General features: G+C 43.9%; 1 protein-coding gene across 1 annotated transcript in view; it reads right to left on the bottom strand.

The window, feature by feature from the left end:
* The window catches only part of ARHGAP10 (Rho GTPase activating protein 10), a 266,323-nt gene that overhangs the window by 65,707 nt on the left and 185,565 nt on the right, over window positions 1–15,051 (bottom strand). The window contains exons 17-18 of the mRNA XM_080674227.1: window positions 12,977–13,082; window positions 11,258–11,417 (exon numbers count right to left, since the gene is read on the bottom strand). Coding sequence (XP_080530353.1) covers window positions 11,258–11,417; window positions 12,977–13,082 — 266 coding nt within the window. The remainder of the gene's footprint in view (window positions 1–11,257; window positions 11,418–12,976; window positions 13,083–15,051) is intronic.

Raw genomic sequence — 15,051 nt, 5'->3', positions numbered from 1 at the left:
AGGGACCAGGCCTGCAAGGGAGGGCAGTTGGGGGCAATCAAGCCTGCAGGGGAGGGCAGTTAGGGGTGACCAAGCCAGTAGAGGAGGGAAGTTGGGAGCAACCAGGCCTGCAGGGAAAGGCAGTTGGGAGGGACCCAGGCCTGCAGGGGAGAGCAGTTGGGGGGGACCAGGCCTGCAGGGGAGGGCATTTAGGGGTGACCAGGCATGCAGGAGAAGGCAGTTAGGGGTGACCAGGCCTTCAGGGGAGGGCAGTTAGGAGAAAAAAGGCTGGCAGGGGAGCAGTTAGGCATCAATCAGGCCGGCAGGGGAGTGGTTAGGGGGTGATCCGGCTGGCAGGCAGAAGCGGTTAGTGGGCAATCAGGAAGGCAGGCAGGCGAGCAGTTGGGAGCCAGCAGTCCTGGATTGTGAGAGGGATGTCCGATCCCGGTGGGATCGGGCCTAAAAGGGCAGTCGGACATCCCTCGAGGGGTCCCAGATTGGAGAGGGTGCAGGCTGGGCTGAGGGACACACACCCCTGTGCCTCTAGTCTATATATAAGTATCTATATTTATAAATATCTACATGTAAAGAATGAATGACCTTGAGACAAGGAAGAGGAAGACAGTGTTAACAGTGGATGGCAAGCTCACCTAAGAAATACTGACAGAAATGCTATTGAATAGTTTAAAACCCTTTTTTATAAAAAGGCTTCTTAGAGAAAAATCTGGATGATAAATGGAGGGAGGAGCAGATCTGAGGAGGGTCAGTGTCACCCAGACACTCCGCTGCTCAGGTTAAGGGAAGGAGGGGGGTTGAAGCAGACACAGAGGAGAAAGGGCAGGACAGGCATAGCAGCACTCAACAGAACTTAAGGGTGAAAACAGAAATAACGCTAATACACTGATTCCTGCCTGTAGGAGTCCCTCTGCAGGAGAAATGGACCAACTGGAAAGTTAAAACAAGGAGGGCATTTGAGGGACTTTCCACCCCGTGCCAAATTAATCCAGCACAAGGCTGCAAGGCTTATAATTCACTTAACCTGCTCTGACCACATTCTTCTTGATTCCCATGCTTCTCAGTCAAGTTAATCCTGACCTTCTTAATAAGGCTGATGACCCGCACTTCACTGGTAGAAGGAGATGGACACTCCCAAAGCCAAAGAGAATGAATCACAGTGATACGAGCATATGGTTGGCGGTTGGTTATCACTCAATTCAGCAACGGTGCTTCAGAATGGTTCTAAACTCAGGACAATGCAGTAGAATTCAGATGAGATCACGTGGTTGTACTGTGAAGACCTGGCCTGGACAGAGACACCATCTTCCAACTACCCCAGGTAGATGTCCTCCCCCTTCTCCACGCAGGCTGATACTTGCACATCTCAATGTCATAGACAGTGGCCGTCTTTCATTATTAAAGCAGAGTGTCTTTCACTGTGGGCTCATACTTTCCTTGGCCAAACTGATTAATCAGTATTTTCAACAAAAGGTTCTCTTGGTGGCTGGTCCAGGTGGGGAATAGGAACAACAAAATGTCACTCACTGATGGAATAAAGCATGAATTTAAAACGAATGACATCCTTACCTTCTCCCCGCCCAGTTCCTGGGCAGAAATATGGGAGATAAGTCAATAGCCAGAGACGAGAAAGGCTGAGACTGAAAGGAATGTTCTGGATCCTAACTTCTCATGGATCTCACTGTAGCTCTTGGTTTTCCCCATGGTTGTAGGTTCCTGGCCTGGGAATCCCAGAAATTCCTAAAATTGTATAGGCATTTCTTTTGAGCATATAGCAAGTTCTCAAATAATGTCATTTCATCCAATGTCATTTCGTCATAATATTGACGAGATGCAGTAGGAACTTAACTCGTGTTTACACCAACTTGCCAATAGTAAATCAGTTTCATTACCTATTGTTTTGCCTAAAAGTCACAGATGATGTTAAGGGAGGACTTACTGTCTATATAATATACTATTTTCTGGAAATAGGACCCAAAGCTTCCATTCAATTTTCAAAGTGAGTCCTAATGAAATAAAGCTTCAAAGTTATGGCTCTGGATAGAGGAAAAGGATGTCGGATGCAGGAGTGGACGCTAAAATGCTAGCTGCTAACTGAAGGGCAGCCCAGAGGATCACCCAGCCAGGAGACGTGGGAGAATGCAGTGGGGGGGTATAATGGACATATCCGACTGGAAACCAAGAGATAGGAAATAATTATCTAGAAAAAAGAAATTATGTGAGAGTTGAGAGAAAAAGCCATTGCTGGTCTGTGAAGAGAAAACTGAAGAAGAAAGGTAAAGAAATTCTAGTCATAAAACTATGGGAATACAGCCACAGGTTCTGGTTTGGGTGACCTTAAAAGCCCAGTTTCACCTAAAATTATGTGGCTCAGACAAACTCGATCTATTTGTCTAAGAACTGGACCTAGGAAGCAGCCAGCCATATATGGACATGCAGGATACACTGAAATAGAAACTAAATGGAGTTAACTCAGACAGTGCGGAAACGGTGCTTGTCAATTTATCAAACTGCAGGTACTTTGCACTCTGTCTTTTCTCAGACTGTCCAAAAATGATTTGGTTGCAACCAAAACATTACCAAGTTGACATGAGTAAAAATGGAGTTATTAAAGGGAAATGAGCAGGAAGTGAAAAGAGTCAAGACTGCTCCCAATTAGTAGGTCGAGGCCATCAACCATTAACCAGCAACTCTCCATTTCTCACTTCTGAATTTTTGAATCCTCCCTGAGCACTGCCTCCCTGCCCCTCTGCTCTGTCCCACCTGACCCGCTGCAGGGGGTTCTTCAGCCCCTAGCCTGTAACTGGCTGAGTTTCTCTACATCCCGATTCCAAATCTCTAGAAGAGCCTATTCTTACGTTTTAGCTGCCTCTGATCAGCAGATCTAAGGAGAGTGGACATGCCGGAGGGTCCATCTCCCCGGGGAGCAGTTCTCAGAGGGGCAGGGCTGTCTGCTAGAACATGTTTGTATTAAATGACATGGGACGCTATAGATGGGAGGTGGGGGTAAAAGAGAGAAAAGGGGAAGGGGCTGTGAGTTCAGAATCTAGACAAATACCTTTCTCCCAGCCCTGTGTGTCTGCAAAGTAGCAGGACATCTTCCCAGGAAAAGAAAAAAAATGTTTTCTCTGCAAGAATCCTAGCTGATGCAAATTATCAATGTGTAGGCTTCAACAGTATACATATTATATTAATATAAACTTACATCATTTCTAATTCCAAGGTTTTTGCTAAAAGCATGCAGGTTATCTTTAATACTCTGGCTTATGGTTCAGAAAAATCATTCTACATAATATTGAAGTGATGATACTTCCTGTTTCTATTGTCCCACTTATACTAGTTGGTGTAATTTTCTATTTCTGAAAAAAAAAATTTTATTTTGGGTGACTTAGTGCAATCTACATATATTCCAGATCTGCTATCTCTGAGGATGACAATATAGCAGTCTGGGCTATTAGACAGTGGCTGTGAAGACAGAAGCCTTCCACTTACAGCCACTTATAGTCTAAAGCTTATCAGCTCTGCCTCCAGAGCCAGACAGCCCTGGGTTTTCGACCCAGCACTGCCATTTACCAGCTGGGTGACCCTAGAAGAGATGCATCTCAGAAGTGAGGTGTACTAGTATGCACAAAAGGACCAGACCTCTCCTCATTTTTAATTTTGTGAACACTGAGTGCCAAGCTCCAAACACTGAGCTTCGCTCTGTCTTTGCAGCTTTGCATTCCCAGAGACTTTGGCGGAGAATTTCAGCATGGATCAGACCTCAGAGGTCTGCTAGCTTTCCTCTAACACCTCAATCCCAACTCTAGCATGAACACATTCTCATTATTAAAATAAATATTAGGAATTCCTTCCTTCTACTGAATCAGAAACACATTTCCTGGCAAGTTATGCTAACTTGTACCGAGTATGCGCCCTTAGATAACAAAGAGTAAATCTATTCCAATCTTCTCTACTGCAGCTCCTCAATTTTCTTGAGACAGTCCCAATGCTTTCTCCATACTGGACACAAAAACACTGCAGGGTGAAAGATCCTTGTCTCCCAAATTTCCTCTTATCAAACCACTCCTGTCCCAGGGGAAAATACTATCTACCCTCTACAGAGCTACATAACAGCACAAAGCCGAGACTTCCTATATTGTCACTTATGAAAAGAGCAGAATTCGGAAGACAACGTCATTGTTACTTTCTGACTCTCCTGAGAAGATGCAGAGAGGATGATGCAAAGTTTTCTGTGCTTTTAAACCTTCTTTTTAAACACTCTAGAAAAGGCAAGGCCCTGCTGAGAGAAAAAAATGATCGAACAGAAAGTAAATTTCCGTGGCCATGCCAAGGAGGCCAACATTCATGAAAACCGGAAGAAGAAAACAAAAAACAGCCTCTGAAAATCTGTCAAATAGTCTAGTCTTGACTTCTGCATTGAACAGTCACTACTCAGGCAAACATAAAGCTTTGAGAAAACTTCGGAGTTTTATTGTGTTGCTTGTGTTTAAGACATTTATTTTTCTCTCTGAAAACTAATGCTGCCTAGCAACCCAGGGCCAGCAAAGCTAAATCAGGAAGCATTTAGGCTGGGTTGTTTTTTTTAAAGAGATTTCTATTTCCCATTAAATGACAAGCACCTTCTAAGACTGGGAGGTTCCTGGTACCGGAAGAAGGAAAATTTTGCATACTACTCACTTGGGCCAGCTTTTCATTACAGGACGACAGAGACCAAGCAGCTGACAGAGGGTAAGGATGTGTGTTGTTTTTGCAGCAATGGAAATGGAGAAGTGGGCTGCCCAGTTTCAATCACGGTCCACATGTGGCCACTGCTGGACTACAAGCTGGAACTGAACAAGGAATCCATTCCACCACTGAACCTGGGGGCAGGGATGCACCCTTCTAGCTCTTGGCAAAGATAAGTGGTCACAGATCAGAAAGGGGGTCCCAAGGTTAACAAGAGTAATGCACTGCACCATTGATACTCTTCTTCATGTGCCTGTAATTTAATATTATGGTGATGGCACTGGACATCTATTGGGAAACACACATGCCCGTCTCACCTTTACTCTTTCTAGGCTCTTCTATGACCAGAGGACACTGGCTATTCAAGGACAAGGACTTGGCCACACGTGACAAGAAGCTGTGGAGTCCCTGGCCAGCATTGCTCCATGGTTAGAGTGTCGGCCCATGCACCAAAGGGTCTCAGGCTGAATTCCCAGTCAAGGGCACAAACCTGGGTTGCAGGTTTTATCCCCGGGTGCACGTGGAAGGCAACCAATCGATGTGTCTCTCTCACATTGATGTTTCTCTCTCTCTCCTCCCTTCCCCCCTCCATTCCACTCTTTCTGAAAAAGAAAAGAAGCCCTGGAGCAGAAGTATGACATCGGCCTTTTCCACAAAGTGTGGTCATCATGAATGGCCTCCATTTTCACACCAGGAAAAATGAGACGGACCACCAGAGAGCCCAGCTCAAAGCCTAAAATGCTCCTTTTGACAAAGTTATTAGACTCCTCAGTGAGGAAAAGGTTTACGTAAACAAAATATGATTGTCCCTCAGCACCTTGTGACCCACAGACACTATAATAAAGGCTAGAAAACATATGACCCACTGGCTATCAGACGATCAATGATATCAGAACGTACTGAAGACCACGCAAAGCTAAGATCAGCCCAGAACTCCACATATTGCATATTGCACTGAAAATCCTATAAAAATCCTTAAGATAAATATAATCCGGATTGTTATTATATTATTACTAGAGGCCTGATGCACGAATTCATGCACGGGTGGTGTCCCTCTGGGTGGCCTGCAGGGATTGGGCCAAAACCCACAGTCCAACACCGCCTGCAGCTCCTACCTCTGCTCCCACTCATCCCAGCCCCACTGTGCCTGCTGTGGGCTTGTGCCCAGTCAGTCCCGATCAGGAGAGGCTCGCACTGCCGCAGCAGCTCTTGCCAGCCATGAGCCCTGCATCTGGCGCCCTCCCTAGGGAAGTGGCCTGCGGGATCAGGCTGAAACCAGCTCTCCAATATCCCCCGAGGGGTCCCAGATTGCGAGAGGACACAGGCCAAGCTGAGGGACCCCAATGGTGCACGATCGAGCTGGGGAGGGACCGCAGGAGGGCTCCAGGGCGTGTCCGGCCCATCTCACTCAGTCCCGATCGGCCAGACCCCAGCAGCAAGCTAACCTACCAGTCGGAGCATTTGCCCCTGGTGGTCAGTGAACATCACAGCAACTGGTCGGCCAGTCGACTGTCTGCCCCTTGGTGGTCAGTGCACATCATAGCTAGTGGTTGAGCAACCTTAGTATATCATTAGCATATTAAGTTTTGATTGGTTGTTCAGTTGTTCTGCCGTTCAGTCTATTTGCATATTACCCTTTTATTATATAGGATGTGTATTACATAAAGTGATATGGCTGAGAACATTGTATGCCTTACTTTATATAAATTGCCAATTTAAGTATTAACATAAGATAAGGCAGATATTAAAAGAAAATGACCCTGATATTAATGTCTTCCTTGATGATTCTCAAATGTTCATGGAATTTGCAAGGGCCTTCATGGGCTGGGGAAGTGACACTTTATAGATATGAGCTAACAGGTCATTTGAATATGAGATTAACAAGCTATATACAACTCGTGTCCTACTCTGTTCTTCCTTCCCTATTGTGTCTATTCTGACTCTTCTTCCTGTATATTTTCTGTCATATGGGGGAAAAAAGCATCTGGACTCATTACTGCCTCGTCCTGAACACTCACGGAAGCCCTTACAAGTTGATTTCAGCCCTTGCTCTCCACAGACATTTCACTCCTGGAGAGAACATATGCCATCTGCCAGTCCTCAGATCCTCCCACCCCGTGACAGCATCTGGCATCATTGACAATGTCCCTCAACAACCTGACACTGAACTTGCCTGCGTTGCTTCTGGCTCCACTTTTAATAGTAAAATCTCAAAAAGTATATTGTTCTTACCTTCTCCTAGTGATGGAAAGCAAAGCCTGTGGGGTGGGACAACTCTTAGTTCTAATGCAGGCATTGCCACTTACTAGCTATGTGCCTGTGAGCAAGTTAATCTCTCACCCTTCAGTCATCTCATATGCATAAAAGGATAACACATGTAATGAGAATTTTGTACATACATATAAATACTGGGAAATATATGTGCCATGGGAATTGCATATATTTTAATACATGTATTTTAAATATAAGTATTTTAAGTGTGTGTTTAAATGTATGTGAGATAAACACTCTATATAGTAGATCAAAAGTACATAATACAATGAGCACCCATTAATACTCTCACATGTCAATCTCATGCCTCTTTATTTTATATTACACTTTCCACCACTAAATTCTCACAAGGCTGAGCCCCATGCCTCCAACTGTCGGCTGGACATCAGACCACAACTAAAATTCAGCTTCTTATAAACTCACTCTTGCCCATTTTTTTCTTTCCTATTATTAATGGCACTAATACTCCCCCCAGATCGAGTTCTCAGCATCACTTATAAATCCGTCCTCTTAGAAGTCCCACAAATCCAGGCCCTGGATGCTGTCTGGTGCCCCTCACAGAATGATGCTCTCCAGCCTGTAACTCCCGCTCTCACACTGGGCCTTAATCTGCACCACGTGATGACCTCCTGGTCTTTTATTCCTCTACTTCCTACCGCAAACCTTGCTGCCAAACTAAGCTTCCTGAAGCAGGTGACCTGAAAACCACGAGAGGCCCTGGTTCCTATAAAATTAAGTCCAAACATCCTTGGGTGGCATTCTCAACCTCCCTGCACCTGGCCTGACTCTCCAGTCTCACCCCGCACCCTCACCCAGGTTCCAACAGGAGCCGCTTTCGCAGAACTAACACCCACTCTCTGTGATTTTCTGATTACATGATCCCCCGTACCCGAAATGTCCTCTTAAAACACCCCCACCTATTCAAACTCCATTCCAAAACCAACACACCATTATTCAAGACATTTTCCAATCCCCCACAACGGGATGGACTCCATCTAAAGTCTCATCAGCTTCTCTCTGTCTCTCTACTCTTATTCTCTGCCATCTCTTGGAGTTACTGTTGGACATTTCTTCTTTCCCCTGCTGGACTTACGGTCCTCCTTCCCCAAAATCTCATACCATGGCTGACTCAAAGCAGGCACTGTACTGAACTAATCCATAACACGTACACTTTGAGGACAAAATGCATGCACAGTTCACAAATTCTAAGGCACAACCCTAGCTTGAAATTCCTTGTCAATTTCCCAGTACCCTTTTCCACCTGGGAAATACAATTTTCTGGTTTGCAAGGGAAGAAAAGACCTTGATAATATTTTTGGCCCACAAACACTTCTTTTAAAACAACATCTTCATGTATTATGTGGAAATGAAGCCAAAACATATGGGTTAAGTTTCCTATAAAGTCCATATGGATTTTATGAAAACGGCAAAGAGGCTGGGATAAAATGTGATCTCCAAAGCAGATTCACTAGGGGTCCTTTCCTAACTCCAAAACAAGCCAAATCTGTCTTGCTTTAATTACATGTTGAAAGTTTCTTCTACTTTAGTGACTTTCCTAGTCAGTCAATATTTTTCACATTCCAAGGGAGTAAACATAACAGAGGAAAAGAATACATCGTTCCATTATTTTTCCTTCATAGACACTACCTGGGTCTCTCCATTTCCTTTCTAGTTTCCCTTCCTTTCTGTATTAGAACTTTTTCCTTCCTCATTAGACAATTCTTTTTCACCTCCCCTATCCTTACTTCCTTTCTTTTCATTCTCAATCATATACTAAAAGAATCTCTAGCTCTCCCAAACCACGTTCAAGGCTTTGGGTGGTATATGTGCATCTGTTGTCAAGGCAACCTGTGGCTCACATGGGTACAGACATCCATATGAAGTTCTCCTGCACGACCACCCTTGTCAGCAGAAATACTCCTCCTCCCTCGCAGAGCCTCGACTCTCAAGTGAAGCCCAGCCAAGCAGGATAAAGAGAGGGAGTGAGAATGGAAGGAGACAAGGATGAAACTGGAGAAGAAAGATGATGTGATGGGGAACTACTTTCTCAGAAATGGTAACGAATCCAAGCTAACTGCTCTAGCTTCTCTGCATACCAAGCCACTCTATGTTTCCACCCTAACCCCAGGCACTCAGCGAATAATCTGAAACTCAGTGTCTCCCTGCCTCCCTTCTTGGTAGGAAACCTCAGTGCTTCAATTGATACGGGTTGTGTATCCATAGCATTATCTAGCCTGGCCACAGAACCGGAGAGGGGGAAACTGAAAACCCTCTCTCTACTTAGCTCTGCAAAGCTCCATCTCTGAGAATGGGTCCGGTTTCATGTGCTGTAGCTATTATCATTGGCTCAGCAACGCCACTTGGAAATTCCTCGCAGATTTGTTAACAAGGTGGAACCTGCACTGTCTACTTCCCAGCAGAAGAATCATGCAGTTATCTTCCCAGCTTCAAGACCAGAACATAGGAAGCCACAGAACTCAGTGGAGATCCTTCTCTCTGAGAGCAAGTCCCAGAGCCAGTGTTTTCTCAAACAAATGGGATAAAAGTTTCCTAATTGGGAGTCAATCTAATGGCAGCCGCATTACTAAACACTGTTGCAAAGCTTGTAGTCCAATTACTTCTTTTTCAAAAACCGAACAGTAGCCACCATTCCATGAAGCTGTCTGGAAAGCTGAGTGCACACTAATGAGGTTCAAGGACAGTTTGACAGGAACATGGAGACATAAATTCACCATTAGCTACTAAACACACACACACACACACACACACACACACACACACACACACACACACACGCCGCACAAACTTCCCATAAACACGCTGCTTTTACTATGCTGGTGACCAGCTTTCAAGCTTTTCAGTGGGAACCAATATTTGCACAAGCTAGACTTGTTCTAGCAAGGAGCAAATGCAACAAGGGCCCAAGAAATGCTCCTTCAGTGCTCTGCTCCAAGGGGCCACACCTCTGTCTGACTGCCCCTTTCCTACTCTTCTGGCCCCCTCGAAATTTACTGAGTTCATGAATTCATCCAATAAACATGAACTGAGCTTCAGATATGTACCATTTTTAAGTGTACAAAAAAAAAGATCTCTGCCCTCAAGGATCGAGCAGGGAGAAATAGATAACAACTAAGGAAATAGATAAGTGCATTATATAGTATGTTAGACAGGGAGGATGCCATAGGATACAAGCCCCTAAACAGGCTTCCCACCCCCAGACTGTGACTTGCTTTCCATCAAGGGCTGTGATGTTCTTTCCTCTTCGCATCCCCGTACCTAATACACGCTTGGCATATAATGTAATCTCAAAATTTTTAAAAGCTTTTTTTTTTTTTAAATGTATATTTTATTGATATTTTACAGAGAGGAAGGGAGAGGGATAGAGAGCTAGAAACATCGATGAGAGAGAAACATCAATCAGCTGCCTCCTGCACACCTCCCACTGGGGATGTGCCCGCAACCAAGGTACATGCCCTTGACCGGAATCGAACCTGGGACCCCTCAGTCCGCAGGCCGACGCTCTATCCACTGAGCCAAACCGGTTTCGGCAAAATTTTTAAAAGCTTTTAATGAACAAGTGAGTAACCAAGAATTTTAACAGTTGTCTTGGAGGAAAAATGATTAGCAAGGTCCTGATCTGTAAGGGACAGAATGAGAAAAAGAAGTCTAAAAGTCCTTGAAAGAGTCTGTTGTATTTTTAAAAAACATGTATTCCCCTTGATTATACAGAACAAGGAACACGCTGATTCACCTATAAGATTATTCCTTTTAAATCAGAGATTCTGAACTTGGGATCCCCAGGTTCAGAGATACATGTAAACCTCCTGAAATTGTTAACATGCTTGGGGTGGAGGGGAGTTATGTGTGCATCTCTGGGGAGAGTGTGACACAGATTGACAAAAATACTTTCCTTGTGTCATGGAACTAGAATTTGAGTAAGAAATCCTAGGAATGAAGGCAGAAAAGGAAAAAACAAACAAAACAAAACAAAAAAACCCTGAACAGTTTACAACTGCAGAGCCAATATTCATTTGCAACTGGGTTAAATATTTCTTCCTTAAGCCAGTGAGAGAACAGAAGACCCGGCAGGATCCCGATTTATGAAGCTCCATCAGAAGAGAGAAGCTCAGTGCGAATTTCTCAGAACCAAGCTCATCATCGTGATAAATTTAAAAAGAGAGAAAAGGGGATACTTTTACATCACAAATTGACAAGCCAAATACAGCAATTCCTTTAAGGAAAAAAAATATTAATATGGTTTTACCTTTTCGTGGTTTTCAATTAAGATTTCCACAACAATGTTCTGGAACTTCAAGTCCATGATGGCAGCAACAGTTTCTTCCTGTGGCCTCATCAGAGTTGGTCCAAACACCACTCCCAAATTTGCCACGGTCATCAGGTTCTGCTTGGAGTGGTTTGAAACACTAACGTTGATGAGGGCGGAAAGAAGGTCTCTGGTTAGAAGATGAGGAAAACTGTGGAATGTACAGTATTCTGCAAGACTATTTCCCTAAATACCAGGACTCAACTGTCCTCAATGTCTGCCTCTGAAATAACAGGATCCTCCAATGAGACCACACATCATAAGGCCCCTGCCTACCTCTCTGCTTCTCTCTGCTCTAGCCACAGTGGCTGGCTTAATAACTCCATCTATACACCAAGCTTGTGTCCCTCAGAGGCCTTCATTTACTGTTCCTCTCTACTTAGAACACCTCCTCTGTCCCCAGATTACTGTACTCTTGCTCCTAGGGACTATGCGACTTAGCAGAATTACCTTCACAAGCACATAGGACTTGGTCAGAGCACCCAAGTCCTGGGAACAACCTGGACAACTGTCCTCAGCAACTCTAAGGTCTCATCCTCAGACTTTCCATAAGAACCCTCTCTGTAGTCCCACACCCAACATATATTCTCTATCTCCTCACTCTCCTTTCTGCCTTTTGACCACTTATCACCTGGAATTATTTTATTTGTATTCTGTTTATTGTTTTTTCCCCTTAGAAAAACAGGACTTCCTGAAAGTATCCTGTTCAACTATGTGTCTACTAGCACCTAAAAAAGGTCAACCCTAGCTGGTTTGGGTCAATAGATAGAGTGTCAGCCTGCGGACCGAAGGGCCCCCTGTTAATTCCAGTCAAGGGCACATACCTCGGTTGCATGCTAGGGGCAGCAGCAGGAGGCAATCAATCAATGTGTCTCTCTCACATTGATGTTGCTCTCTCGCTCTCTGTTTCTCCTCCCCCCCCCCCCACTTCCAGTTTCTCTAAAAATCAATGGAAAAATATCTTCAGGTGAGGATTAATAAAAAAAAAAAAAAAAAGGCATTCACTAACAGCTACTTGTTGGCCAAATGAATAAATGGTTATACTAGTACTAGGACTCTACACAGGTCATAATATCCTCTGGCCTTCAGTTCCTTTTTATGTGAAACAAGGGTTCTAAAACATAATGTCCTTAGTTTCCTCTCCCCGCAAAAATAAATATAGTGATCAAGGAGTTATATATTTAAAGAAAGGGGCTAACTTCTCTACTGGATTATTAGATTTTGCTTGCTTTTTAAAAGAGGGAATAAAAAGAATAGAATAGATCCTATGAAATAACTACCTATTCTTCAATGAAACAATCTTAAAGGGCATGTTCAAACTCAGAGTTAGGTAGGTGTGAAACCAGGCTAAATTTGCTAGCAGACTTATAATCACATTTTTCAGAATCAGTGTACAGAGAAGTGTATAATATTCTCTTCTTTTACTTCAAATCAAACCCCAAGTTGCTGGCAGTGATGTTAAGAAAATAATTACACTACTTCGTGAAAGCATCGTGTTTCAACAGTCTTGTCCAAAACACACACAAGGAGTCAGATGTCCAGCCTGCCCTTCCAGGTGTGGTCCCTGGTATTGTGTATACAGCCCCAATTCTGACCGTTACAAATGCAAGGACACCCCACAACACCCGAGCAAAACGTTAGGAAGGAAAAGAGGCTTACTTTGTTAAGTGTTTCACCAAGATGTCCAACATCTCTTTATTTTTCTCTGGCAGTTTATGCACCAAGAAATGGATAGCATTAACACGAGATTCTGGACTCCCACTTTCTTTAAAAAGGGAAAAGAATAGTTAGTAGCATATTCGGAATCAAATATATTTCTAAAAGTCAACACATGCAGTATCTCATCAGTTCAACATCTTCAGAGAATTTAAACATGTTTTTCCACCTTTCAAAGGAAAAGGAAATCCATCTCTCTTCCCTATTCTGAACTTCTCCGACTCCCTGGTGGGGGCTTTCAAGGAGGCTGCAGTTCCTGCCTTTCCCCGGGTTGACATGAAGAACAGCCAGCCCAGCCCATCCCGTCACGCTGCACTCATAGTGTGCTCATCGCTCACTTGAAAGGGTCTAGTCACTGTGTCCTGCCCACAATGAGATGCAAATAAAATATCAGCAAATAAACTCTTCCCTCTTATGGGTTGAATTTCATCCCCCCACAACGTATGTTGACGTTTAACCCTCCTCCTCCCCTCACCAATCCCCCCTCTTCCCCGCCCCCCCGCCGCGGTGTCTCAGAATGTGACTGTTTTAAAACACACCCGGGATTTGTTTTAATCAGGTACGGTGAGACGTGCAGGCATGGAAATGACTGTCATCAAGGAAGTTTATCCTCACAGATTCTGAGAAAAAGGAAGCATGTCATACCATGCAGCGCTGCACGGGGAGGCACCAAGGTCAGTCAAGAGGCAGAAGGAACAAGGTCAAAACGTAGGCCATAAGCTTCATTGTGGTTTCCATGCACAGGAACGGGAGAGGCAAGGTAGCAAGCTGAGGATCGGTTTGGATTCTTTCAGGGGCTCTGGGCATAGGGGCTATCCTCAGTTGTCTGGTACCTGGCCCCAGGTGATTAGGGCAGAATATGGCTCAAGTGTAAGAGTCCAAAAGAAGGGGTCGGGGGAAGAAAATGAGCTCTGGATTGGTTAGCTGGCATAGGCAAAGCACATTCAGGTTTACTATCTTTAGGAATTGGTTAGCCCCAGGAGGTTAGTCTCTCAGGATCAGTTAAGCCCCAGATGTTAAAACATCACAATAAAAAAAAAAACAGGTTTAACACAGGGATCTCAGTGGGGAATATGGCCTTTGCAGATGTCATTGATTAAGATGAGATCATACTGGAGACACATTAGAATGTTCACGGCAGTAGCACTATTGGTAATAGTCCAAAAGTGAACCAACTCAAGTAGCCATCAACAGTAGAACAAATAGATTGTGGTATGTTTATACAATGGAATACTGCACTACGAGAGTGAATGAGCTACTGAGTCACCCACCAAGGATGAATCTCACAAGATGAGCCAAAGAAGCCAGATGCAAAAGATTATATTTTGTTAGATTCCATTTATATATGGTTCAAATGCAGTAACCCTAACCTATGACATCAGAAGCCAAGCAAGTGTTCATGTGTTGTGAGGGGGATGGTGACCATGGTGGGTATGAGGAAAGGTTTCTGGGGTTCTGATAATGTTGTATTTCTTGATCTATGGGCTGATTACATGGCTGTCTTCACTTGGCAAAAATCCATTAGGCTGTACACTTATGATTTGTGCATATTTCTGTTGTGTGTCAACAAAAAGTTCACTGAAATTAAAGTTATCCATAATCAATCTCACCCTAAGATAAGCTAGAAATTTTAGTTTAGTGCCTTTAGTGTGTTCCACCCTTTTTAACAATGAATGTGCACACAGCCTATTTTATTTCATATATCATGGACATCTCTACATGTCATTCAAAGAAGCTCCACACCATCAACTTTATGATTAGCTAAGTTGCTTCCAAAATTAAGTGGGCCCCAGTTTATTCTTCCGGTAGCAGTGTTTAAAAGAGGGTAATGAGATTTTACAGCACAGGACACAGTTGTGGCTCAAGAGAAAAAAGCAAAAAAGGCTAAGAAATGAAAAGGCACATGATAAAGCAGAACACAAACAATCAAACTACATAACAAAAGGTTTAGATATGGGTTACACTGGACACCGAAAGCCAAAGTACAACTATCTAAAGTTAGGTGATAAATTATAGTC

Source organism: Plecotus auritus (genome assembly GCF_963455305.1).
Source record: "Plecotus auritus genome assembly, chromosome: 6".
NCBI classification, from domain to species: Eukaryota; Metazoa; Chordata; class Mammalia; order Chiroptera; family Vespertilionidae; genus Plecotus; species Plecotus auritus.
Note: the sequence above shows the minus strand (reverse complement) of the source record. Positions and strands in the feature narration are given on the sequence as shown.